Source organism: Bos indicus x Bos taurus, chromosome 7 (genome assembly GCF_003369695.1).
Source record: "Bos indicus x Bos taurus breed Angus x Brahman F1 hybrid chromosome 7, Bos_hybrid_MaternalHap_v2.0, whole genome shotgun sequence".
Lineage (NCBI taxonomy): Eukaryota > Metazoa > Chordata > Mammalia > Artiodactyla > Bovidae > Bos > Bos indicus x Bos taurus.
In genome coordinates, this window is record NC_040082.1 from 107,779,359 (window position 1) to 107,802,442 (window position 23,084).

Sequence of the window (23,084 nt, forward strand, 5' to 3'; positions counted from 1 at the left end):
CACCGCCTCCTGCCGTGATACAGAGCACAGAGCAAGCATGAGACTGACGAGGAAGGCGATGTGGCTTGTCCCTCAGCTCTGTAAGGAGGGCTGGTGTCTCTAGAACGGGACAGCCACGCACAGGAAGGGATACCGGCGCATACGTTACAGACCCGCTGAGTGACACTGCACGCGCCCCCCCATGCCTCACCTCTCTCTCTGAGGTCTGCACGCTGGGTCCCAAGTGTACACAGATGGCCAGATGGAACTCTGTGCTTCGGTGCTTTGGTTCTCTGGGTGGGCATCTGGGGCCTGGGCTCAGGTGCATGCGTAGGAGTTTGTCTATGCGGTTTCGCCACTTGCCTGCTTGGACACTAACCTGATCTCCCTTGCTGGCCCGCGAATGTGCTGACGGCAAGGGCACCGGGTGAGGCTGTGGGGCTCTGTGCCCATCTCCTCTCGGCCCTCTCCCCACAGAGAGGAGACCATTACCACTGTGGTGAAGAGCCCCCGTGGCCGACGCCAGTCCCCCAGCAAGTCTCCCTCCCGCTACGGTCACACCGCCAGCCTGCCCAGGCCAGGCCTGCTGGCCCCTGAGCTGCCACCCTCGCCAGAGGCCAGCAGACCCTCCAGGCCTGAGGCGGAGCCAGGCTGGCGGCCCGCCGTGCCCACTCTGTTCGTGACGGAGCCTGAGACCCACACAGCAGGCCCGCCGGGGGGCACTAGGCCCCCGCCCAAATGGGTGGAGGTTGAGGAGACCATTGAGGTCCGGGTGAAGAAGACCGGCTCAAAGGGTGCGTCTCTGGCCAGAGAGACGCCTGGCAGCTCTGAGCAGCTTCACTTCACGCTGCCTGGAAGGGTGTCTGGAAGAGACCCCAATACAAACAACTCCAATAACAAGCTGCTGACCCAGGAGCCCCCGGCCGCGGTCACCGTTGGAGAGCCCCTAATTGTCTGCGTGGAAACGGGGCCAGAGAGCCCTGAGCCGTCCCCTCCCTGGGGTGCTGAAGAGGGAGCCCTGCTGGAGGAGGGGGAGAGAGATGCCTACGAGGTGGAGGAGCCGCTGGGTGCTGATGGTCTGCAGGGCCGTGATCCCAAGATCCTCACACACCACGGCCGTGCCCTCACCCTGGCCGACCTGGAGGATTACGTGCCCCGGGAAGGGGAGACCTTTGGCTGCAGTGGCCCCAGGCCGAGTGCCGCTGATGACCCGCCCTGCGAGATCTCGGTGCTGCAAAGAGAGATCAGCGAGCCCACCGTGGGCCAGCCCGTCCTGCTGAACGTGGGGCGCCCCCCAGACTCCCGGGCCCCCCCTGGCTGCTTCGGCCGCATGCCCAGGTCCCGGGAGGCATTTCCATCGGGGCCGCAGGGCCGGGGCCCCACGGGCGTCTCCTTCTGCTTTCGGGAGGCCCAGGCCGGAGGCGCCGCGACCCAGAAGCCTTCCTTCTGCACTCAGGTTCAGCGGTCTGCGGACAGCGGCCAGAGCAGCTTCAAAACCGAGGTTTCAACCCAAACGGTCAGCTTTGGGACTGTGGGGGAGACTGTCACCCTACACATTCGCCCAGACAGGGACATGGACCCCAGCCCCTCCCAGGGCTGAGGCCAAGACCCTCAGGGACGGGATGGCTGGGGCTGAGATGAGAGACTCTTGGACCTGGGACCCCCTGACGAAGCTGCCGTGCTTGCACGGGGCAGCAGGAAGAGGAAAGCGGCGTTGGGACCCCGCCCGGCACCAGCATCAACTCACCACACATCCACCTTGGGTTTTCAATCAGGAGAGTCCCAAAGCTGGCACGCCTCGGACACGGGTGCTCTGACCTCCCCTGGCTGTCCACCAGCTCAGGACTCCAGCCTGCCCTCCCGTTCCAAACCAGGCGATTCCTACCTCACAGGATTGGTCGTCAGCTGAGGACGGTGCATGCATCCGTGATCTCAGAGGCTCCTCAAGCTGCTCTGAGAGCATGGGGCAGATTGACTCGCAGGCTGCCACTCCAGGCTCGGGGCTGCAGACACAGGGAAGGTGCTTGGGCATCCTTCCTGCTCCATTCACCAGGCAGGGGCCGCACGGGCCTTGTGTGTGCCAGCTTAGGCCCCCATCCCAGTGTCCAGGCCTGGCCCAGCCCTGGCTCTCACCCAGGCTGGGGGTCCCAGGCTCCTGCTCAGCAGGGGCTCCCCCCCCAAAACCACATCTTAGCCCTGAACACCTTTCTTGGCCTCCAGGAGGCCTGTGTGGGGCCCAGCTCTACAGGCCCTCCTAGGCCTTCTCAGCAGGTTGGACCAGGGTCTGTGCATGGGAAGCAGTCCCATCCGTCAACCCTGATGATGCTAATAAACCGGTTCCTTGCACTGCCTCTGCTTTTCTCATTTTTGCTTCTCCACCTGGTGGTTCCAGCATCTCAGGAGGGAGGGACCCTCCTGGCCCTGGAGACCAACAATGGACAGCCCAGGCCCCTTCCATTGGCAGCCGGGGTGGGCACCCAGCATCAGCCTGTGGGTGCTGGCCAGTCCCACGGATCCTGGGTGGAGGCGTGATGATTTGCCTGTCCAGCTTGCTCACATGTGGGCTCAGGGGCTGTCACAGCGTGGCTGCGGCGTCCACAGTAGTTGCCCCCAGTCTGCTGGGGGTCAAGCAGGTCATCCTGTGTCCTGTGAGCCTGAGTCCTTTGTCAGGACAGCCATGGGGGCATGATGGGTCGGGGTCCTGACAACCTCCTTGGAGTGGGGGCAGCACAGGATGGTCGCCCCAGCGCCACAGACTGCAGACAGACAGCACCCTGCCCAGTGGCCTCTTCAGCCTGGGGGGCCCAAGAATACAGCAGATCACCAGGAGGGAGGCTCTGGAGCATGGGAGCGAGCTCCATAGAGGGGGCCTTTTTGGAAATGGAGCGGTGGGTGTCCCAGAACAGCCACAGGGGGACTGGCAGTCAGGTGGAAGAGGAACTGAATTGGGGGCTGAGGGCAGGAAGCCAAGGGCCTGGAGGGTCGAAGGTTCCCTTGGGGAGTTGTGTCGGGGGCTGGGCAGGGACCAGGTGAGAGTGTGGTGGTCTGTGTTGGGCTGGGTGGGGAATGGGGGCTTCCCTGGGAGGCAGGAAGGCAGGGTCTCTCGGCTCCTGATCGGGCATCAGGCTGTGCTTAGCTTTCCTAGAACGTGGGGCTGGACCCTCCTGAGCCTGGGTGACCCAGTACCCTCAAATCCAGAGTGGGCTACAGAGCAAGGCGAGCCCCAGGATGATGGGATGGGACTGAGACCGAGGGGCCACCCAAAGTGGACGGTGGGGGTCCAGGCCCTGCTGTCCCCGTGGGAACTGACGTTCTCATGAGGGCATCTGGGAGACACCCTGGGGGTGGACCAGTCTAGCACTTGCTGGAGTGCCATCTCTGGCACAGACCCCTTCTTCTCTCAGGGGCCTCCACCTTTGGCGCTTCCTGAACCCAGCGGGTGGCTGGAGCGGGGAGGGGTGGAAAGGGTGGCCTCATCTGGGCAGTGTCCCACTCCCCTGAACCCAGCAGGTGGCAGGAGCGGGAGGGTGAGGAGGGTGGCCTCATCTGGGCAGTGTCCCCCTCCCCTGAACCCAGCGGGTGGCTGGAGCGGGAGGGTGGGCAGGGTGGCCTCATCTGGGCAGTGTCCCTCTCCCGGGCCCCGGCCCCCCTCACTCCTGTGCGTCGACCTGCCTCTCCTACAGATGCTGCCGTCCCAGCCCCAGCTGCCCCAGGGCAGGAAAGCACGTCCATCCAGAGGACACAGACGTGCCCTGAGGCTCCAGGACCTTCCACAGGGGATCACAGCAGCCCCAGCCCCAGCCCTGGGGGGCTACCTGCACTCCAGGGGGCCAGCCCGGAGCCCCCAGCTGTGGAGGCTGGGGCCGCATCCAGTGAGGCCTGGCAGCAGGTTGAAGGCAAAGTACCCCTGCTTCCGGGACCCCTGTCCCCACCCATAACCGCCCCTCCTTTCTGACCCCACTTTGGTTACTTTGGGTGCCCATCCCACGGGGGTGAACTGGCAGAGCCTGAGACCCCTAACATTCTGTTGGCTCTACATGTCGGGGGTCCTGGACAAGGCCTGCCCCTCGCTCAGCCTGTGGAACTAGTTGCCGGGATGGGCTCCGGGAGGTCCTTCCCACTCTTGGCATGTGGCCTCCTGTGGTCAGCCCTCAGCCGCCAGCTTGGAGTGCTCCTGGGGAGGTGGGGAGGAAGGGAGAGAGGAGAGAAAGGGTGTGGGAATGGGGAGACTAGGGAAGAGCAGGGAGAGGGATGGGGGGCAAGGAGGAGGAGGGGGGGACCAGGAGGAGGGGAAGAGGGGGGGACGTGGAGGGAAAGGAGGATAGGAAGGGGCAGAAGTGAGCCGTACCTGGGTGGACCAGACCCTGGGGGTGTGCTGCGGGGCCCTAGCCCCAGTCCGGGGGCAAGGTGCCCACACGCAGTTGGAGTGCTGAATCTGTTCTCGAGGACCCTGTGCACTCAGAGCCCCTGCTCTGTCTGTGCTCCTATCTGCTGGGCCTCAGGCTGATGCAGTGGCCTGTCCTGGGGAGTTGTCCCCAGCCCTGTCCTGGGCTCCATCTCACCGGGCCCCTTGCCTCCCACCAGGCGAGCCTCCGAAGGCACCTCAGCCTCTCTCCCATGAGGGCCTCAAGCAGACGGCTCAGGCACGCACTGAGGTCCTGGAACGCACAGTGCCCATTCGGTAACCTCCCAAGCTGGCTGGGGGGTGAGGGGACGTGCTGGGGGCAGGCTGGGGCGTGGGAGAAGGAGAGCAAGGGGTGGGATCACAGCAGCCTGCACTCTCCTTACCAGCCCCACCCTTAAGCTCAGGGCAGGGGGAGGCCACCTGGGGCAAGGAAAGCGGGGGAGCTCCCTTCTTCACCTAGGACTGGGGCCTCGGGCTGTATGTCCCCTCCCAAAGAGTCTGCTGCAGCCCCCTGAGTAGGCGGGGAGCAAGAACCCAATCGCGGCCTCCCACACCCCAAGAGTGGAAGGGTGAGGCAGACAGCTAATTCCACTCCATGCCCCAGGATGGAGGGCGCTGCCTGGCCAGGAGCAGGTGAGCTCTGGGACGTCCACAGCCACGTGTTCACGGAGACCACACACAGGACATACGTGTACCAGACCAGCGACACGCCTGCTGCAAGTAGGTGGGGGCCTGGCGGGTCACACGTGTGCCTTCCATGCCCCAGGCTAAGGAGGGATTTCCGGGGCGGGGCCGGCACAGCCACCTGGCACACCCCAGCCTTACTGTGGCCAGGGCCCCGGCTGCCTCTCTCCCTGCGTGCCCTCAGAAGGCAGCAGTGACCAGGACGTCAGGGCCCTTTACCCCACGCAGAGTTGGCATGTTCTTGTGCCCACAGAGAGCTGAGGCTGAAGCAGCAAAGACAGGGGGTGCATTTCTGGACCATCAGGGGTGGGATCCCTTCCCTTGGAGGCAGCTGGGCTCTTTCACCCTGGAGTATGTCTCAGGGCCTTCCTGCCCAGCTCGGGCAGCAAGACACACGTGGCGTTGCTGCCATTCCACCCAGGTCTGGGTGTCTGTGCATGGAGGCCAGGCATGAGAAGATTTCAGCGCAGAGTAGGCTGTGGCGAGCACAGCCTGGCTTCTGCCCACCGGCTCCTTCCCCCACCCCAGGCCCCCCGTCCATGCAGGTCACCATCGAGGACGTGCAGGCCCAGAGGGGCAGTACGGCACAGTTCCAGGCTGTCATCGAGGGCAACCCACAGCCCACAGTGATCTGGTACAAGGTAGGGGCAGGCCTGGGTGAGGGCCTGCCTGCGGGAGGGGCAGTGTGTGGTGCCCCCGCTGGCCTGGGCACAGGGCTCACGGAAGGTCAGGCTGGGCCGTGGCACTGGGGTCCCCCAGGGTGTATTGATGGCCTCCCCGCGCTCCCGTGTCTCCAGGACGGCACCCAGCTGGGAGCTGACCCCCGGCTCAGCCAGCAGCAGGAAGGGACCACCTACTCCCTGGTGCTTAGGGACGTGACCCAGCACGATGCGGGCGTCTACACCTGCCTGGCCCACAACCCTGGCGGCCAGGTGCTGTGCAAGGCAGAACTGCTGATCCACGGGGGTGAGTGGGGGACCCCTTCCATGCTGGTGTGGGGGTCCCCTGAGCTCTCACAGGTTCAGGCACAGGAATCTGCTCCAGCAGATACTGTGAAGTTGGGGGACAGAGGCGCTGGGTGATCATCTTTACTCATTCTTACAGCTTCCCCTTCTCTGGCTACACGGGACAGTGAGCACAGCTCTAGGAGGAAACTGCACTCCTTTTATGAGGTCCTGGAGGAAATTGGAAGGTACCGCCTCCATCCCAGCCCCAGGAGCCTCCTCCGCTGGAGCCCCACCTCCTAAGACCCTCAGCCTCAGCCTCCCAGAGTTCCTATGTGCAAGTTTCCGACCAGGAGCCCCCAGCCCTCCCGCCCATTGCACCCCTACCATCCCCCGCTTAGAGCTCGCTGAACTCCCTCAACCCAGAGCCCTGCCCCCACCGAAGACCTGCTTCTCCAGCCCTCACCCTCTGGAGCCCCTGCCTCCTGCAAACCCCCATGTACAGAGTACCTGCTGGCCTTGCCAACTTGGCCTCCTCCAGTGCCCACTCCCACAGCTCCTGCTCTCCTGGCACCTCTCCTCTCAGGAAACCGCCTCCCCCAGGAACCCCGCCCCCAAGCTCTGCCCCCCAGGGGCCCCGCCCCCAAGCTTCTGTCCCCCAGGAACCCCGCCCCCAAGCTTCTGCCTCCAGGGCCCCCAGCACGCTGTCCCCTCCCCCCAGGGGTGTGTTCGGCTTCGTGAAGAGGGTGCAGCACAAGGGCAACCAGATGGCCTGTGCTGCCAAGTTCATTCCACTGCGGAGCAGGACGCGTGCCCAGGCTTATCGGGAGCGGGACATCCTAGCAGGCCTGAGCCACCCGCTGGTCACCGCACTGCTGGACCAGTTTGAGACGCGGAAGACCCTGATCCTCATCCTGGAGCTGTATCCCACCTCACTCTGAGGGTGTCAGGTGGTGGGGCGGGAGGTGGGGGGGAGTGCCCCCGGCAGACAGTGGTCTGCAGGGCTGGGTGGAGTCTGCGGTGCTGATGGTCCCAGGCCCAACTGCCTGATGGGGGCAGCCCGTGCCGCTGGCATTGCGATGCTTCCGGACTATCTGCACGACCCCGGCCCCTCCACCCCCACTTACTGCCACTGCACATAGCTCCCAGCTCCCAGTCCCTTGGGTAAGGAATTTAGGCAGGGCTTCATCCAAAAGTCTGTCTCCTCCTGCTCCCCCATTGGCCTCCAGCAGGAAACTTGGGCTTCTTACCTGACTTTGGCATGCCCCAGGCACTGATGCGTCTTTGCATGCCAACACACGCTCCAGGGAGGGGCACACGCCCCACCCGACCCATCCTGGGTCCTGTATGCCTACCACACCCCCACACCCCGTCAGCATCCCCTGCAGGAGTCGGGGTCGGGGGGGAGGTGGCATGCCACTCCCACTCTGCTGCCTCCCACTGTCCTCTGTCCCTCTACTTGGGGGGCTTTGTCCCTCCCATCCTCCTCAACTGCAAGCACCAGCCTCCCCAGCATAGCCCCCACCCCCACCTGGAGATAAGACTGCCCCCAGGCGGCGCGAGGCTTCGAGGGTTCCAGAGCCTAGAGCTTTCCTTGACGGACTCCCAGGTGTTCGTCGGAAGAGCTGCTAGACCGCCTGTTCAAGAAGAGTGTGGTGACCGAGGCCGAGGTGACTGCTGCCCGGCTGCCCACCCGGGCGCAGGGCTGCGCGTGGGCCTGGCCAGGCCTCCTGTCCCTCAGACTAGCTTCCCAACAGAGCACTCCCCCTCAGAGACCCTCACGGGCTGCTTCAGCTCCTGTCGGCTGGCCGGGTCTCCCTGCTTCTCCACCCCCGACGGCACTGACCGAGCCACCCAGCCCTTGCCTGCTCCCCTGGCCCCTTCCCGCTTTGCTCAAGCTGCTCCACACACCCAAACCCATCCACCTGGGTGCCCAGAGGAATCTCCCAGCTACAGGGCTCCCTGGGGCTTTGCGTGGAACCTGTCCTGCAGGAGCCCCCCAACCCCCAGGCTCAGATCTGGAAGGAAGTGGAGGTCCTGTTGGTGGGAGCAGGCAGGGAGGTGAGGAGAGGGGTTCTGGAGGCTGGCTGAGCACCAGCTCTGCCACAGGTCAAGATCTACATCCAGCAGCTGGTGGAGGGGCTGCAGTACCTGCACGGTCAAGGCATCCTTCACCTGGACATAAAGGTACGTGGCTCCCTGCTGCCCCGAGCCCAGGGAGGAGCTGCTGGAAGCCTGGGGCCTAGGGCTGAGGGCGAGAAGGCCCAACACTCCCAGTTCCCTCTGAGGGCTTCCTCATCTCTGGGGACAGGGAGCTCACCGCCTTATAGCAGCCCCTTCACCTTCAGGTGGGGGGCAGCTCTGATGGAGCAGAAGCTATCCCCAAGGGCGCCAAAACCTGCTCCCGGGGCTGCCTGTGGCCTCATGCTGGCCTCACCCTCCTGCGGGGGCAGCCCCTCAGAGACCCCTGAGTGTCCTCCCCAGGCCTGGGAGCCCTGGGGGTTCCTTCCTCAAGGTGTGCTCAGCCACTCCCGACTCTGCCTGACAGCCCCCCAACATCCTGATGGTGCATCCTGCTCGGGAAGACATTAAAATCTGTGATTTTGGCTTTGCCCAAAAAATCACCCCGGGAGAGCCACAGTACAGCAAGTACGGCTCCCCTGAGTTTGTGGCCCCCGAGATCATCGAACAGACCCCCGTGAACGAGGCTTCCGACATCTGGTGAGTGGGTGGGTGGGGGTGGGTGAGGGTAGGGGTGGGGGTGGGGTGGGTGAGGGTAGGGGTTGGGGGGGGTGGGCCCGCCCGCCCTCTGCCTCCTCCTTCTCATCGGACCAGGTCTGGAGAGACTCACGGCTGTGATTTTGTTCTGCAGGGCCATGGGGGTCATCACCTACCTCAGGTGAGCAGACCCCTGCTCCTGTCAGCTCTCTCTTCTAAAACCAGCCCAGACCCCTCCTCAGCAGGCCAACGGGAAGCTGTTGAATCGCTGACTGCTCCTTAGCTCAGAGACGCAAGACCCAGGGGGCAGCTATGTTGGGAACATGCCGTCAGCCAGTTCTGATATGGGGTTTCTGCCAAGCACTGCTCACTCACACCCTGTCACAGAGGACCTCTGCTAGGTCATGGGGCAGAGCACGGAGCTCTTCCCCTAAAGGGTCCCAGCTGTTGCTGCCCCGAGGGCATCAGTGGTGTAGACTGAGCCTGGATTCACTGTCTCAGGCTAAGTCCCGGTGCCCACTCAAGATGACGCTTGATCCCTTATCCCAGGCCAAGACTGGATCCTCACCCCAGCCTAAGACCAGATACCCACTCCAGGCTTAGCCTGGATCCCAGCTCCAAGCTAGATCTCTGAGCAAATCTGAGACGCATGCTGGGATTCTCAGGGCTGAAGTCGAGAGGTGTCAGGAGGCATCTCCAGTCAGGGCTGGGGGCCCCCAGTCACTACATCCCCATGAGACCCCTGTCCTGGCAACCTGCCTCCCATGGGCCCAGAAATTCAGGTCACAGCTGAAGGCTAGCCATGTTTCTGCTTCCAGCCTGACCTGTTCATCCCCATTTGCTGGAGAGAGTGACCGAGCAACCCTTCTGAATGTCCTGGAAGGGCGGGTGTCCTGGAGTAACCCCATGGCCACCCACCTCAGTGAGGACGCCCAGGACTTTATCAAGGCTGCTCTGCAGAAGGCTGTGGGGTGAGTATATACATCTGAGGTCCTGCGCCTGCCTCAGTGACCAGCTGACCTCTTGGCCTGACCTGGACCTTCCTCCCCCACCCAGGGCTCGGCCCAGTGCTGCCAAGTGCCTCGCCCACCCCTGGTTCCGGGTAAGTAGGCTGAACATGGGCTGGCCTGGCTCAGAGGGAGGGAGAGTGAGGCCAAGAGGAGTGGGGGCCTGCCTGGGCTGCAGGGTGCCCCGGGGGCTCCCCCCACCCGCAACGTGGCTCTCTCACCTGGGCGCCCCCAGAAGTCTGTGCCCGCGGAGGAGGCCCACTTCATCAACACCAAGCAGCTGAAGTTCCTCCTGGCCCGCAGTCGCTGGCAGGTGGGCTGCACTGCCTCATGGAGGGGTGAGGGGCTGGGTGCAGAAGCGGCCGGAGGCCAGAGAGGGAAATGAGGCCCAGAGGGCTGGCTCTGTGTCCCTTCTGGGTCTGCAGAGCAAGGGAGTGGGGCCGGGCACCCTTCATTTCAAGTCTTTGCTCCCTGAGCCAGCGGGGTGAGGCGGGGCAGCATGCAACATTTCTGCCAAGGTGGGGACAAGATGACAGAACCCTGGGGACCATGTGTTTTAAGGCCCACTGTTTCCTGAGATCCCCTCTGGCCTGGGAAGGCAGCGGGTCCCCTGCTGACAGGCCCCTGTCCTCCACGCCCCCAGCGCTCCCTGATGAGCTACAAGTCCATCCTGGTGATGCGTTCCATCCCAGAGCTGCTCCAGGGCCCGCCCGATAGCCCATCCCTCGGGATTGCCCGGCATCTGCGTGGCGACGCCAGCGCCTCCTCCAGCAGCTCCTCCTCCTCCGACAACGAGTTGGCCCCGTTCGCCCGGGCCAAGTCGCTGCCATCCTCCCCGGTGACCCACTCCCCACTGCTGCACCCCCGGGGCTTCCTGAGGCCTTCGGCCAGCCTGCCTGAGGAGGCCGAGGCCTGTCCACCTGCTGCAGCCTCGGCTCTGCCTGCATCGCTGCAGGGCGAGGAGCCAGCAGCGGCCCTGGGTTGTGTGCCCCGGCAGAGCATCATCCGGAGCCTATTCTACCAGCAGGTGGGCGAAGGCCCAGAGCTCGGGGGCCCGTCCACAGGGGGCAGGCGGCACCCTGCCCGCCGGCGGCACCTTCTCAAGGGTGGCTACTTCTCGGGCGTCCTGCCGGGACTTCGAGAGCCACTGCTGGAGCACCGGGCACTGGAGGAGGCGGCTGCCATGGAAGAGCAGGCTGCCCAGCAGGCCACAGCAGCCTCCTTGGAGACGGCCGTGCAGATGCCCAGAGCAAGCACCCAGGAGGCCTCTGGCTCCAGCCACTCCCGGGACCGTGACCCACCAAACACTGCCAGTTCCTCCACCAAGGCCTGCAGCAAGGGGCAGTGTCCCGCTCCGGCTCCCCTGAGTCCTCAGGATGCCCAAGGAGAGGGCACGCCTGGAGGAGGTGCACGTGCCAGGGAGAAGGAGCATCCAGAGGGGACCCCGCGGGGGCTGAGACTGCCCTCCGCCAGTAGTGATGGGTGCTCCATTCAGCCACAGGAGTCGTCCCAGGACCGCTGTGGAGGGCAGGCTGCCCCTTTCTCTAAGCCCCAGTGGGTCCCGGCCCCCCAGGATACTGTCCCCCCTGCGTCCTTGGCACCACAACCTTCTGGCTCCTTCCCTTCAGGGCCCTGCACAGAGGCCCTCTTGTCATCCCCTAGCCCTTCCTTCCCAGGAAAGCCACAGGCGTGTCTGCCCCCTGCCCAAGCGAGCCCCCAGGTAGACTCTCAGAGCGGGCTGAAGGCCGTCCCTCTCACCAAGAGGCCTGGATCACCCAGACCCCCAGAGCCAGCCTCCCAGATGGGCACGGAGCCTAGCCCCTCCCTGGATGCTGAAGGCCTGGTCCAGGAGACAGAGGACCTGTCCCCGTCGTCACCCAGCCTACAGCGGCCTCAGGAGCAGGCGACCACACGGAAGTTCTCCCTGGGGTGCCGTGGGGGCTACGCAGGGGTGGCGGGCTACGGTACCTTTGCCTTTGGGGGGGACGCCGGTGGCATGCTGGGGCAGGGCCCCATGTGGGCCAAGATGACCTGGGCCGTCTCTCAGTCCTCGGAGGAGCAGGATGAGGCAGCGACCGAGAGCCCACCGCCCCAGGCCAGCACAGCGCCTGCACCCGAGGGCGACGGAACCCTCCGGAGGGCCTCCCAGGAGCTGAGCTCGTGGGAAGACATCGGTGGGGGCTCTCAGGTGTCGCTCGTACAGATCCAGGACCTGTCCAGGGACCCAGAAGCAGCAGACACCGTGTCCCTGGACATCTCAGAGGTGGATCCTGCCTACCTCAATCTGTCTGATCTGTATGACATCAAGTATCTCCCATTTGAGTTCATGATCTTTAGGAAGATCCCCAAGCCGGTGGAGCCAGAGCGTCCATCCTCCCCTGAGTCTGAGGCTGGGGAGGAGCTGGCTGAGCTCCCAGAGGCTGCGTGGCCCTGGCCAGCCAGCCTGGAGATCACAGAGGAGCCAGAGGACATGGAGGCCCTGCTCGGGAAAGCTGCCGGCGGCAGGAAGCGCAAGTGGTCACCCCCTTCGGGCAGTCTCTTCCACTTCCCTGGAAGGCACTCACTTCTGGAGGAGCCCACAGAGCTGGGGCTACGCCAGAGGGTGAAGGCCTCGGTAGCCCACATCTCCCGCCTCCTGAGGGGCAGGCCTGAAGGTTACTACCCCTACCCTACCCTGGAACTGGGCACATCCATGTTTCCCGCTCTGCACTGTGGGGCTCCTTGGCCAAAAGGATAGCTCCAGAGCTCTCCTGGGTGATGCAGGAAGCCCCCCATCCTATGCTCCTTCCCTGACCCGGTGCTGCCCACACCTCCCAGGACACATTGGCTTGTTTCTGAGGTCACCTTTGCGGCCTCCAGTCCCTCCCCATGTGCATCTGAAGCCCAGCGGTAATGCAGCTGCAGTTACACCCCCACGGAGATAGGAACTGGCCCGGCCCTCCTTGATCCTGATCCCAGAGCCCTCAGCTGGCCCGGTGGCCCCTGAGCTGCTGGCCTAGCTGCCTGCAGTGGCTGACACATGGGGTAGGGAGGGGTGGTGCCCTCTGCCGTGGATTTAGCTCATCGCCAATAAGACCCCCTGGGACTGGGCTTTTCTGCCACATGGGGATCCCCAGAGCCTTCCCCTCATGCTCCCAGAGAAGCCAGGCCCCCAGAGTATGACCTCCCTCTCGTGGCCACTTCCTTACTGCAGGTCTGGAGAAGGAGAGTCCTCCCCGGAAGAAGGCAGGCCTTGCTTCCTTCCGCCTGAAGAGCAAGGACCGAGGTGGGTACACTGCCCAGAGGCGAGGCCCCTCACTGCAGCCCAAGGGACCTGACTGTGGGGAAGGGGAACCCTGTCAAGACCAGTGCAGGGTGGCGAGGGGGAGCTCACATCCACAGGGGCTCAAGTGCACACGGGGGGACTCTGGTGCCCCTGCAGTCAGGAGCCGGCAGTCCTGGAAGCCTTCCTGGAGGAGGCGCTGGTGTTGGAGATGAGCCGGGTGGGGATGGGGCTCATCTCCTGTATCCCTGCAGTGGGGGTCGGGCCTTGCTCTCAGGCCTAAGGCCACCTCTGAAGGCTCACGTCCCCTCCGTTCCCCAGCACCGTCGTTCCTAAGGGAGCTCTCGGATGAGACGGTGGTTCTGGGCCAGTCTGTGACTCTGGCCTGCCAGGTGGTGGCCCAACCAGCTGCACAGGCCACCTGGAGTAAAGGTAAAGAGGTCTCCTGAGGCTGAGGGCCAGGGAGGCAGGGTACTCCTTCCGGGCATTCCTCTCACTGTATAGACGGAAACTGAGGTTCAAGAGGGTGTGGGTCCTGGGCGTGACCCCTAGGCAGGGCACCTGCTGGGAGCTTATCTTGAGGCTCACTCTCTGCTGCTGCAGATGGGGCTCTTCTTGAGAGCAGCAGCCGCCTCCTCATCTCCTCTACGCTCAAGAACTTCCAGCTTTTGACCATCCTGGTGGTGACTGCTGAGGACCTCGGCATGTACACGTGCAGTGTGAGCAATGCGCTGGGGACGGCGGCCACTACGGCCATCCTCCGGAAGGCAGGTGGGTCGGCCGTGAAGGGCCCAGGTAACGTGAGGCTCAGCGCCCGGGCACCCACAGCCTGGCCCTACCAGGGTCTGGAGGCATTGGGAGGGGACGTGGGAGAGGGTGACACAGCTGGCCAGGCTCCCTCCCTGACCCCTCTTTGGGGGCTCTCCTCCTTGCATTCCCACAGTACCTCCCTGTCTCTCCAGTAGTGCAGGAGGCGGTGACTTCCCTTTTTGTATCTCTATTACAGTCCAACCATGCTCTCAGAACACAGCACCAGGGTGTGTTTCTGGGAGACCCAAAGCAGAGGCTGCGAGCCTAGCTTTCAGACCTCTGACCTGATCCCCAGCCCCTACCTGCCCTGCACCACAGTCTGGCAAAGCAGAGGCCCCCCTGACTAGAGCCTAGGGTTGGTGGGGGGCTGTGAGCAGGGGCCATTCCATGGGGCTCCTGGGTGGGCACTAGTGGGAGGGGAGCCTGGTGGGGTTGGGCAGGGCAGACACCTCCCAAGGCCCCTCATAGGAGAGGCACTGGGCTCTTCCTACCAGTCAGCCTTGGAGAGGACCCCGAGAGAACTGGACCAGGGGCGGGTGGGCCTGATAGTAGGGTGAGGAGGATGAGGCAGGCTGGCTGGGGCTCAGAGCTTCCATGGAGAGGTCCTGCAGGCCCACCCCGGACTGCTGACTGTGGGCCCTGCAGAGCGCCCCTCTTCCTCGCCACGGCCGGACATTGGGGAGGTACATGCGGACGGGGTGCTGCTGGTCTGGAAGCCTGTGGAGTCATACGGCCCTGTGACGTACATTGTGCAGTGCAGCCTGGAAGGTATGGGGCCACTCCCGAACCCGCCCCTCCTGTGGGAGGTGTGGGGCCGCTCCTGAATCCATAGCTCCTGGGGGAGGTGTGGGGCCGCTCCTGAACCCGCCCCTGCTGGGGGGTCCCAGAGTCACTGTGGGTGGGGGCAGGGGGCTGGGGATGCGCCTGGCCGCTCTCTGCCCCTGTCGGGCCTCTCCACCCTGACAGGGAGTGGGCGGCCGTGGCTGGGCTGCCTCTCACTCGCTCCCGTGTGGTCCAGGCGGCAGCTGGAGCACGCTGGCCTCGGACGTCTTTGACTGCTGCTACCTCACAGGAAAGCTTTCTCGGGGTGGGGCGTACACCTTCCGGACGGCCTGCGTCAGCAAGGCGGGCATGGGCCCCTACAGCAGCCCCTCGGAGCAGGTCCTCCTGGGAGGGCCCAGCCGCCTGGGTGAGCCCCTGGGCAGGCCTGTGTGGGAATGCACTTGCCACCTCCACCAGTCACACACTCACTTGAGGTGGTTCGTTCTGCCCACTAGGCCCCCCACCCACAACAGCCTGAGGAATGAGAGGGCAGAGTGTTGGGGGTTCAAAGAGGGCCTTCCTGTCAGGTTGGGAAGGGGTGATGGGAGAAGAGACTGGGGGAGATGGCGGTGCAGGGTTGCCCTCTTCCTACAGCCTCTGAAGAGGAGAGTGGTGCCACGGGGCCGGCCCGGCCCCTGCCCAGCATGCAGACCTTCGCCTTCCAGACGCAGATGAGAAGGTGCAGGGCCTCCACCCCGCTGGCTCTTCGCGCTCTCACCCCAACCCCGTGCTTTCGCCCCTCTGATCACTTGCGTCCACATTGCCTCAGCGTCTGCCACCCTCTCCCCGACCTCCCTGCTGGGCTTGCTTCTCCAGACTGGGGGGGAGGGCGGGGTCTGGCCTGAGCCACCAGCCTGGCCTGCGCTCCTCCCCAGGGGCCGCTTCAGCGTGGTGCGGCAGTGCCGGGAGAAGGCCAGTGGGCGCATGCTGGCTGCCAAGATCGTGCCCTACCACCCCGCGGACAGGGCTGCTGTGCTGCGGGAGTACGAGGCCCTCAAGAGCCTGCGCCACCCACACCTGGCGCAGCTGCAGGCTGCCTACCTCAGCCCCAGGCACCTGGTCCTCATCTTGGAGCTGTGCTCCGGGCCTGAGCTTCTCCCCTGTCTGGCCGAGAGGTGAGGGCCACCCTGGCCTGGATTCCAGGCTCAGGACCTGGCTGGAGCACTGTGGTCTGCCTCCTCACCCACCTCCTTGCCCCGCCTCCGCCCGTCAGCCCACCAGAGTCACTCAGTAGATCTGGGACCTCCTTCCTAAGCCCACAGGGAAGGCTGGTGCTTCCTGATTGCCCTGGGGCTGGCTGTGGACAGAGCCTGGGTGCCCCTCCCCATGTGCCCCCTAACTGGCCCTCTGCCCCCAGGGCCTCCTACTCGGAATCAGAGGTGAAGGACTATCTGTGGCAGATACTAAGCGCCACCCAGTACCTGCATGCCCAGGGTATCCTGCATCTAGACCTCAGGTCGGAGAACATGATTGTCACAGAGTATAACCTGCTCAAGGTCATCGACTTCGGAAACGCCCAGAGTTTGGCCCAGGAGAGGGTCCTGCCCTCAGAGAGATTCAAGGACTACATGGAGACCATGGGTGCGCAGGGCGCAGACACCAGGCCTGATCTGGGGGAGGGGTGTGCCGGGAGCAAGCCCCAGTCCTGTCCCCCTGCCTCGTCTACCGCAAACAGCCCGTGACCCCCACCTGTGCCGTCCCCAGCTCCGGAGCTCCTGGAGGGCCAGGGCGCTGTCGCGCAGACTGACATCTGGGCCATAGGTGTTACAGCCTTCATCATGTGAGTCTCCACGTGTGCTCTGCGGGGTGGGCGGGCAGGAAGGAAGGGCGGGCCTGGAGTCTGTTGGTGGTGACCCCAGGTCTCTGTGACTCCCGTCCATTGAGGGTAACGTCAGTCACGTGACCACCACGCACACAGGTTGAGCGCTGAGTACCCAGTGAACGGTGAGGGAACGCGAGACACGCAGAAGGGCCTGCGCAAGGGGCTCATCCAGCTGAGCCGCTGCTATGCCGGGCTGTCTGGGGGCGCTGTGGCCTTCCTCCGAAGCACACTGTGTGTGCACCCCTGGTAAGCAGCTCCACAGCTCTGCCTGGCCCATGCCCCTGTGCGCTAACCTGCCCGTCGCGGGGGGAGCGCGGTAAACGCTGCCCTTCCGTGTGCTCCAGGGTCCGGCCGTGTGCATCCAGCTGCCTGCAGAGCCCGTGGCTGACGGAGGAGGGCCCAGCCAGCTCCCAGCCCGCGGCGGTGACCTTCCCGACCACTGGTCTGCGCGTCTTTGTGCGAGAGCGCGAAAAGAGGCGGGCACTGCTGTACAAGAAACACAACCTGGCCCAAGTGCGCTGAACCCCTGGCCCTTCAGGGCCCCGCCTCCCGGTCTTTCAGGACTCCCTGCGTATGCACGCACACGTCAATAAAAAGCAGCACTCGATGAAGTGTCCTCTGTTTCATTGTTTTGTGTTGCGGAGAGGGTGAGGGCCCTGCCACCTTTCTGGTGTTTGGGGGAGAGCAGGGCTGTCCTGGGCTATGTGCCTGCAAAGGCAGCATTAGAACCAGAGCGCTCTGAGCCAGTGCGGTGTGCAGGCAGCTCCATACTCTCACGGGTGGGTGTGTTTTTTTTTCTGTGTCAGTGTTGCTTCAGACATGGACACACGCCCAGGTAATTTGCAGAGAAATGACTGTGGGCAGGTATCCAGGATTCCAGCTTGTTCTACCACAGCATCGTTCCTGGCAGTGTGGGGGTGAGGGGCTCAGGCTGGAGCAGGTGGATAGCAGACACTGCCCTCTTTTCTCAGCAAGTCTCATGGAACGGGCAACCGAGACAGGCTGGCGAATCCAGCCCTCCTCGCTTTCCCCGTCTCCAGAGAACGGTGTCTGCACACTGGACATCCACCACTTAGCTCTTACTTGGACCCAAGAGCCCTCATCGAAAAACCAAACATTTCCAAAAGTGAACTGACACCTCCCCACCCCCACCCAGCCACTAACTTTCCCTTCCCCCTGCTGTGTGAGCTGCCACCTGGCTCCTGGGCACTGACACCTTACGTTGCCACATCAGCTGCTCCCCCCACCCCACCCCCTCACTGGCTCACTTGGCAAGGCGGGAAGGGAGCCAAGGTGGGCACAGGCCCTGCGCTTTCTTGGACTGGCAGGGTTCTGCTGTGACCAGAGAGGCTTCACCATCGTGCTCCTGCCTTACCCCCGGCGTGGCCCTGAACTGGCCCGTCAGCAGCTGCATACCACTCTCCTGTCGTGTGGAGTGGTACCACTGCTGGAAGAATCCTCTGTGCTCTACCTATTATCCCTCCCTCTCTTAACTCCTGAAAACCGCTGAAAGGATTTTTATTTTATTTTTTTACTATCTCCATAGTTTTGCCTTATCCAGAATGTCATATAGTTGGAATGATATGGTATATAGACTTTTCAGATTGACTTTTTCACTTAGTAATTATTTCATTGTCTTCCATGTAGTTTTGTGGCTTGATGGAAAATGTTTCTTCAACTTTACTTTTGTAGTAATAAAAACTAATCATTTTAAGTATTTTAAGAGTATAGTTCAGTAGTTATAGATTTGTACTATTTACAACCATCACCACCACTCATCCCCAGAAGTCTCTTCATCTCGTAAAACTGAGTTTATAACCATTAAACACCAACTCCTCAGTCTGCCCTCTCCTCAGTCCCTGCACCTGCCATTCTACTTTCTATATCTATGAATTTGACTAATCTTTGTTGTTTAGTCACTTAAGTCATGTCTGACTCTTTTATGACCCCATGGACTGTAACCCTGCCAGGCTTCTTTATCCATGGGATTTCCCAGGCAGGAATACTGGAGTGGGTTGCTGTCTCCTTCTCCGGGGTATCTTCCTGACCCAGGGATTGAACTTGCATCTCCTGCACCAATCCACTTGGGAAGGCCCATGACTATTCTCTGGAGAAGGAAATGGCAGCCCACTCCAGTACTATTGCCTGGAAAATCCCATGGACAGAGGAGCCTGGTAGGCTACAGTCCATTGGGTCGCAAAGAGTCGCACACGACTGAGCGAGATAAGTGGAGTCATACATTATTTGTCCTTCTGTAACTGGCTTAGTCACTTAGCATGATGTCCTCAAGATCCATCCATGTTATAGCATATTGCAGAATTTCTTTCCTTATAAAGGTTGAATAATATTCCACTGCATGCACATATCACATTTCACTTATCTATTCATCAATGTACACTTCAGCTGCTTCCATCTTTCAGCTAGTGTGGATATTGCTGCTATGAACATGGGTGTCCTTCCTCTTCCAGACCTTGCTTTCAATCTTATTGATTACATATCCAGAAGAAGAATTTCTGGGTCATATGGCTATTACATTTTTAATTTTTTGAGGAAATTCCCTTGATTTTCTACATGGGCTGTACCATTTTACCTTCTTTCAAACACCACAGAATTTTTCAGCTTCTTTACATCCTCATCAACATCTGTTGTTTTCTGTTTTTTGTTTGTTGTGTTTTTTGTTTTCGACAGTAAGTCATTCTAATGGGTATTAGGTGGTATCTCATAGCTTTGATTTGCATTTCCCTAGTGATCAGTAATGGAGAAGGCAATGGCACCCCACTCCAGTACTCTTGCCTGGAAAAATCCCATGGATGGAGAAGTCTGGTGGGCTGCAGTCCATGGGGTTGCTGAGAGTCAGACACGACTGAGCGACTTCACTTTCACTTTTCACTTTCATGCATTGGAGGAGGAAATGGCAACCCACTCCAGTGTTCTTGCCTGGAGAATCCCAGGGACGGCGGAACCTGGTGGGCTGCCGTCTATGGGATCACACAGAGTCGGACACGACTGAAGGGACTTCGCAGCAGCAGTGATCAGTAATATTGAGAACCTTTTCATGAATTTGCTGGCTGTTTAAATATCTTCTTTGGAGAAATGTCTATGCAAGATTTTTGCCCACGTTTGAATCACGTGGTTTGTATTGCTGTTGAGTTTTAGGAATTTTTAATATATTTTGGCTATTAATTCTTTAGATATGTGATTTGCAAATATTCTCTTCCTTCTGTGAGTTGCCAGTTTACTTTGTTGATATTGCCATTTGGTGCACAAGTCTTTAAGCTTTCTCCTAAAGTCCAGTTTGTCTCTATCATCTTTTGTTGCTTACACTTTTTGTACCATATGCAATAAATCATTACCAAGTTCAATGACAGAAGATTTTACCCTAAATATTTTCTCCTAAGAGATTAATAGTTTCAAATTTTATCCGTAGTTCTTGGGTCCATTTTGAGTTAATTTTTGTTTATGGTATTAGCTAAGGGTCCTACTTCATTCTTTTCCATGAGGATATCCAGTTTTCCCAGCATTATTGTTGAAAAGACTGTTCTTTCCCCATTGAACAGTTTTGGCACCCTTGTCAAAAATCATTTGACTATATATGCAAGAGTCTGTTTCTGGGATCTCTAGTCTTTTCTGTTGGTGTGTCTGTCTTTACGAAAGTACTACATTGTTCAGATTACTATAGATTTTCAGGAAGTTTAGAAACCAGGAAATGTGAATCCTCTAGTTTTGTTTTTTCCAGATTGCTATACCTATTGGGCTCCCTTAAGATGTCACTGGATTTTAGGATAGGTTTTTCTATTTTTTGCAAAAAAAAATGTCATTAGAATACTGATAGGGATTCAATCGAATCTATGGATTGCTTTGGGTATTATTGACATTTTAAAAATATTAGATCTTTCAATCGATGAACATGGAATATGTTTCCATTTGTTTATGTCTTCCTTATTTCAACAAGATTTTTGAGTTTTCATTGTCAAGTCTTCCACTTCCTTTGGAAAGTTTATGAAAGTGAAAGTGAAAGTCACTGAGTCATGTCCGACTCTTTGTGACCCCATGGACTATACATACAATCCATGAAATTCTCCAGGCCAGAATACTGGAGTGGGCAGCCTTTCCATTCTCCAGGGGATCTGCCCAACCCAGGGATCGAACCCAGGTCTCCCACATTGCAGGCAGATACTTTACCAGCTGAGCCACCAGGGAAACTCTTGTAAAGTTTACACCTAAGTGTTGATGCCATTGTAAATTGAATGTTTCCATTATTTTCTTTTCAGACTGTTCATTGTTACTGTATAGAAATGCAAATGATTTTTGTGTGTTGACTTTGTATACTGATACTTTGCTGAATTCATGTATGAGCTCTCACAGATTTTTTGGTGGAATCTTTAGGGCTTCTTACATATAAGATCTTCCCCTTCATGGATCACAGCCTTGTTGTGGGGAAGCGGCTTCCTTAACTCAATGAAGCTATGAGCCATGCTGTGCAGGGCCACCCAAGATGGGCAGGTCATAGTGAAGAGTTCTAAGAAAACAGTGTCCACTGGAGAAAGAACCAGCAACCTACTCTAATATTCTTGCCTGGAGAAGCCCACGGATAGTATGAAAAGGCAAAAAGATTTGACACTGGAAGATGAGCCCCCAGGTCAGAAGGTCTTCAGTATGCTCCTGGGGAAGAGCAGAGGGCAATTACTAATAGCTCCAGAAAGAATGAAGCAGCTGGGCTGTGGGAGACAGCAAATGGGCAAGATGACGTGTTCAGGCTCTCTCACTCCATGTTTTGTAAATAATGTCTATGGAACAGCTGAGATCATTTGTAGCACTGCACATGAGCCTTACGAGGTGTTCATTTGGTCACGGGTTGTGTGCGGTTCGCATATATAAGCTTCACCTGGACAAGCAGCAGCATTTACTACTATGTCACGGCTATGTCCATTGGGTCAGCCACAAGAGGAGAGAGTTGAGCTGCTGCGTCAGCCAGGAGAGAGGCTGTGTTGTGTTAGGTTATGCTATGGCTGCTGCACCAGCCAGGAGAGAATAAACGTGTCTGCAGTTCCTACAGCTCCTTGCGTCTCGTTCCAGCCTCTTAGCTTGAGCCTTGCCTACCCTGGGTTCGGCGAACAGTGTGAACAGCAAAACAATTGGCATCATGAACAGGATGAAGAGCTATACCTGGGCCAAACCAAAGAGGACACTCAGTTGTGATGTACCTGGCGGTGAAAGTCAAGTCTGATGCTGTAGAAATGTTAGTCATGATCTCAAATGGCCTCAGCCTGCAATGACTTGGAGTGGGGCCTGGGTTCCCAACCAGAGACTGGGCTGGGTCATGGCAGTGAAAGCACCAGACCCTAACCAGTAGACCACTGGTCAGGACAAGGGCCCTGGGCATTCAGCTTTGCAGAAAAGAATTTCCACAAAGACAGAAAGTAGTGAAACAAGTAAAGTATTAGGAGGGAAAAAAGTACAGTACGTGTGGATAGACACATGGGCAGACTCAACAGGAGAGTCCCTGAGTTGCTGAGTCATGCCTGCGTGGCAATTTGAATTACTTTTACGGGGTATTTCTTCGAGCTTTCCTTTGGCCAATCATTATGATTTGCCTGGTTTACAATCCATATCTCAGTATCTTTCCATGTGTGTGTACGCATTGCTTAGCCAAAATGGATTCTACCAAAAAGGCACCTGGATGTGACCCCTCTTTGGCCTTCAAGGAGTCTTTTCTGTACATGTGTGGTCAGAGAGGTCTCCTGATTTCCCCAATGAGAAATATGTGGTCTCTGCAGAGTCCAGCCTCCTCAATTGCCCTGCTATTCTTGTCTTCGAATTTTGGTCAATAATGAATCTCCAGTTGATCTACCCTGGGGGCGCCCATCTGCCCACTCCCTTAGGCTCTTGAACCAAGGTAAATTGATTGGATGTGGTCAAGCAGGAGATGGCAAGATTAAACACCCACATTTTGGGAATCAGTGAACTAAAATGGGTTGTTGTTGTTCAGTTCTCATTTGCATCCAACTCTTTGCAACCCCATGGACTGCAGCACACCAGGCTTCCCTGTCCTTCACCATCTCCTGGAGCTTGCTCAAACTCATGTCCATTGAGGTGGTGATGCCATCCAACCATCTCATCCTTTGTTGTCCCCTTCTCCTCTTGCCTTCAATCTTTTCCAGCAACAGGGACTTTTCTAATGAGTCAGCTCTTCCCATCAGGTGGCCAAAGTATTGGGTGGGAATGGGCAATTTAACTCAGTTGTTACTGTTCATCGGCTAAGTACTGTCCGACTTAGGGAGGGATGGTGGGTGGGGGTTGCTGGCCTCAGGCTGGGGCCCTGCATGTCTATGTGGGCTGCAGTGACCCCACTGCAGGCGGAGGTGGCGCTTGGGCGCCTGGTCCCAACTCCCCAGTCCAGCAGCCGCCAGGAGCCAGTCAGGCGTGCCTTCCTCCCCAGTTTTAGCTGATGGCAGAGTGCAGGTAGGTACAGGTAGGTACAGGTAGGTACAGGTTGGGCCACCTCGCTGGGGAGCGTTTCCCGGACGTGAGCCCCAGGGTCGGGCTAGATGAAGAGCGACCTGCCGAGGACGAGGACGGATGGATGATGGATGGCCCGGGTGGCGGGGCCAGGTGGCAGGAGGCCCCCGTG

General features: G+C 59.6%; 1 protein-coding gene across 50 annotated transcripts in view; it reads left to right on the forward strand.

The window, feature by feature from the left end:
* Nucleotides 1–17,064, forward strand: part of OBSCN (obscurin, cytoskeletal calmodulin and titin-interacting RhoGEF) — a 229,285-nt gene extending 212,221 nt beyond the window's left edge. For all 50 annotated transcript variants that reach the window (XM_027548670.1, XM_027548671.1, XM_027548672.1 and 47 more), the window contains 26 exons: nucleotides 3,663–3,875; nucleotides 4,564–4,660; nucleotides 4,989–5,104; nucleotides 5,597–5,709; nucleotides 5,866–6,034; nucleotides 6,173–6,260; nucleotides 6,734–6,934; nucleotides 7,622–7,682; nucleotides 8,122–8,199; nucleotides 8,561–8,733; nucleotides 8,885–8,911; nucleotides 9,549–9,701; nucleotides 9,787–9,832; nucleotides 9,973–10,050; nucleotides 10,381–12,391; nucleotides 12,931–13,002; nucleotides 13,321–13,431; nucleotides 13,603–13,770; nucleotides 14,455–14,577; nucleotides 14,828–14,998; nucleotides 15,226–15,310; nucleotides 15,507–15,746; nucleotides 15,989–16,212; nucleotides 16,336–16,411; nucleotides 16,550–16,699; nucleotides 16,798–17,064. In XM_027548670.1, coding sequence (XP_027404471.1) covers nucleotides 3,663–3,875; nucleotides 4,564–4,660; nucleotides 4,989–5,104; nucleotides 5,597–5,709; nucleotides 5,866–6,034; nucleotides 6,173–6,260; nucleotides 6,734–6,934; nucleotides 7,622–7,682; nucleotides 8,122–8,199; nucleotides 8,561–8,733; nucleotides 8,885–8,911; nucleotides 9,549–9,701; nucleotides 9,787–9,832; nucleotides 9,973–10,050; nucleotides 10,381–12,391; nucleotides 12,931–13,002; nucleotides 13,321–13,431; nucleotides 13,603–13,770; nucleotides 14,455–14,577; nucleotides 14,828–14,998; nucleotides 15,226–15,310; nucleotides 15,507–15,746; nucleotides 15,989–16,212; nucleotides 16,336–16,411; nucleotides 16,550–16,699; nucleotides 16,798–16,975 — 5,222 coding nt within the window. In that variant the 3' untranslated portion in view covers nucleotides 16,976–17,064. The remainder of the gene's footprint in view (nucleotides 1–3,662; nucleotides 3,876–4,563; nucleotides 4,661–4,988; nucleotides 5,105–5,596; nucleotides 5,710–5,865; nucleotides 6,035–6,172; nucleotides 6,261–6,733; nucleotides 6,935–7,621; nucleotides 7,683–8,121; nucleotides 8,200–8,560; nucleotides 8,734–8,884; nucleotides 8,912–9,548; nucleotides 9,702–9,786; nucleotides 9,833–9,972; nucleotides 10,051–10,380; nucleotides 12,392–12,930; nucleotides 13,003–13,320; nucleotides 13,432–13,602; nucleotides 13,771–14,454; nucleotides 14,578–14,827; nucleotides 14,999–15,225; nucleotides 15,311–15,506; nucleotides 15,747–15,988; nucleotides 16,213–16,335; nucleotides 16,412–16,549; nucleotides 16,700–16,797) is intronic.
* Nucleotides 17,065–23,084: the final 6,020 nt, after the last annotated feature.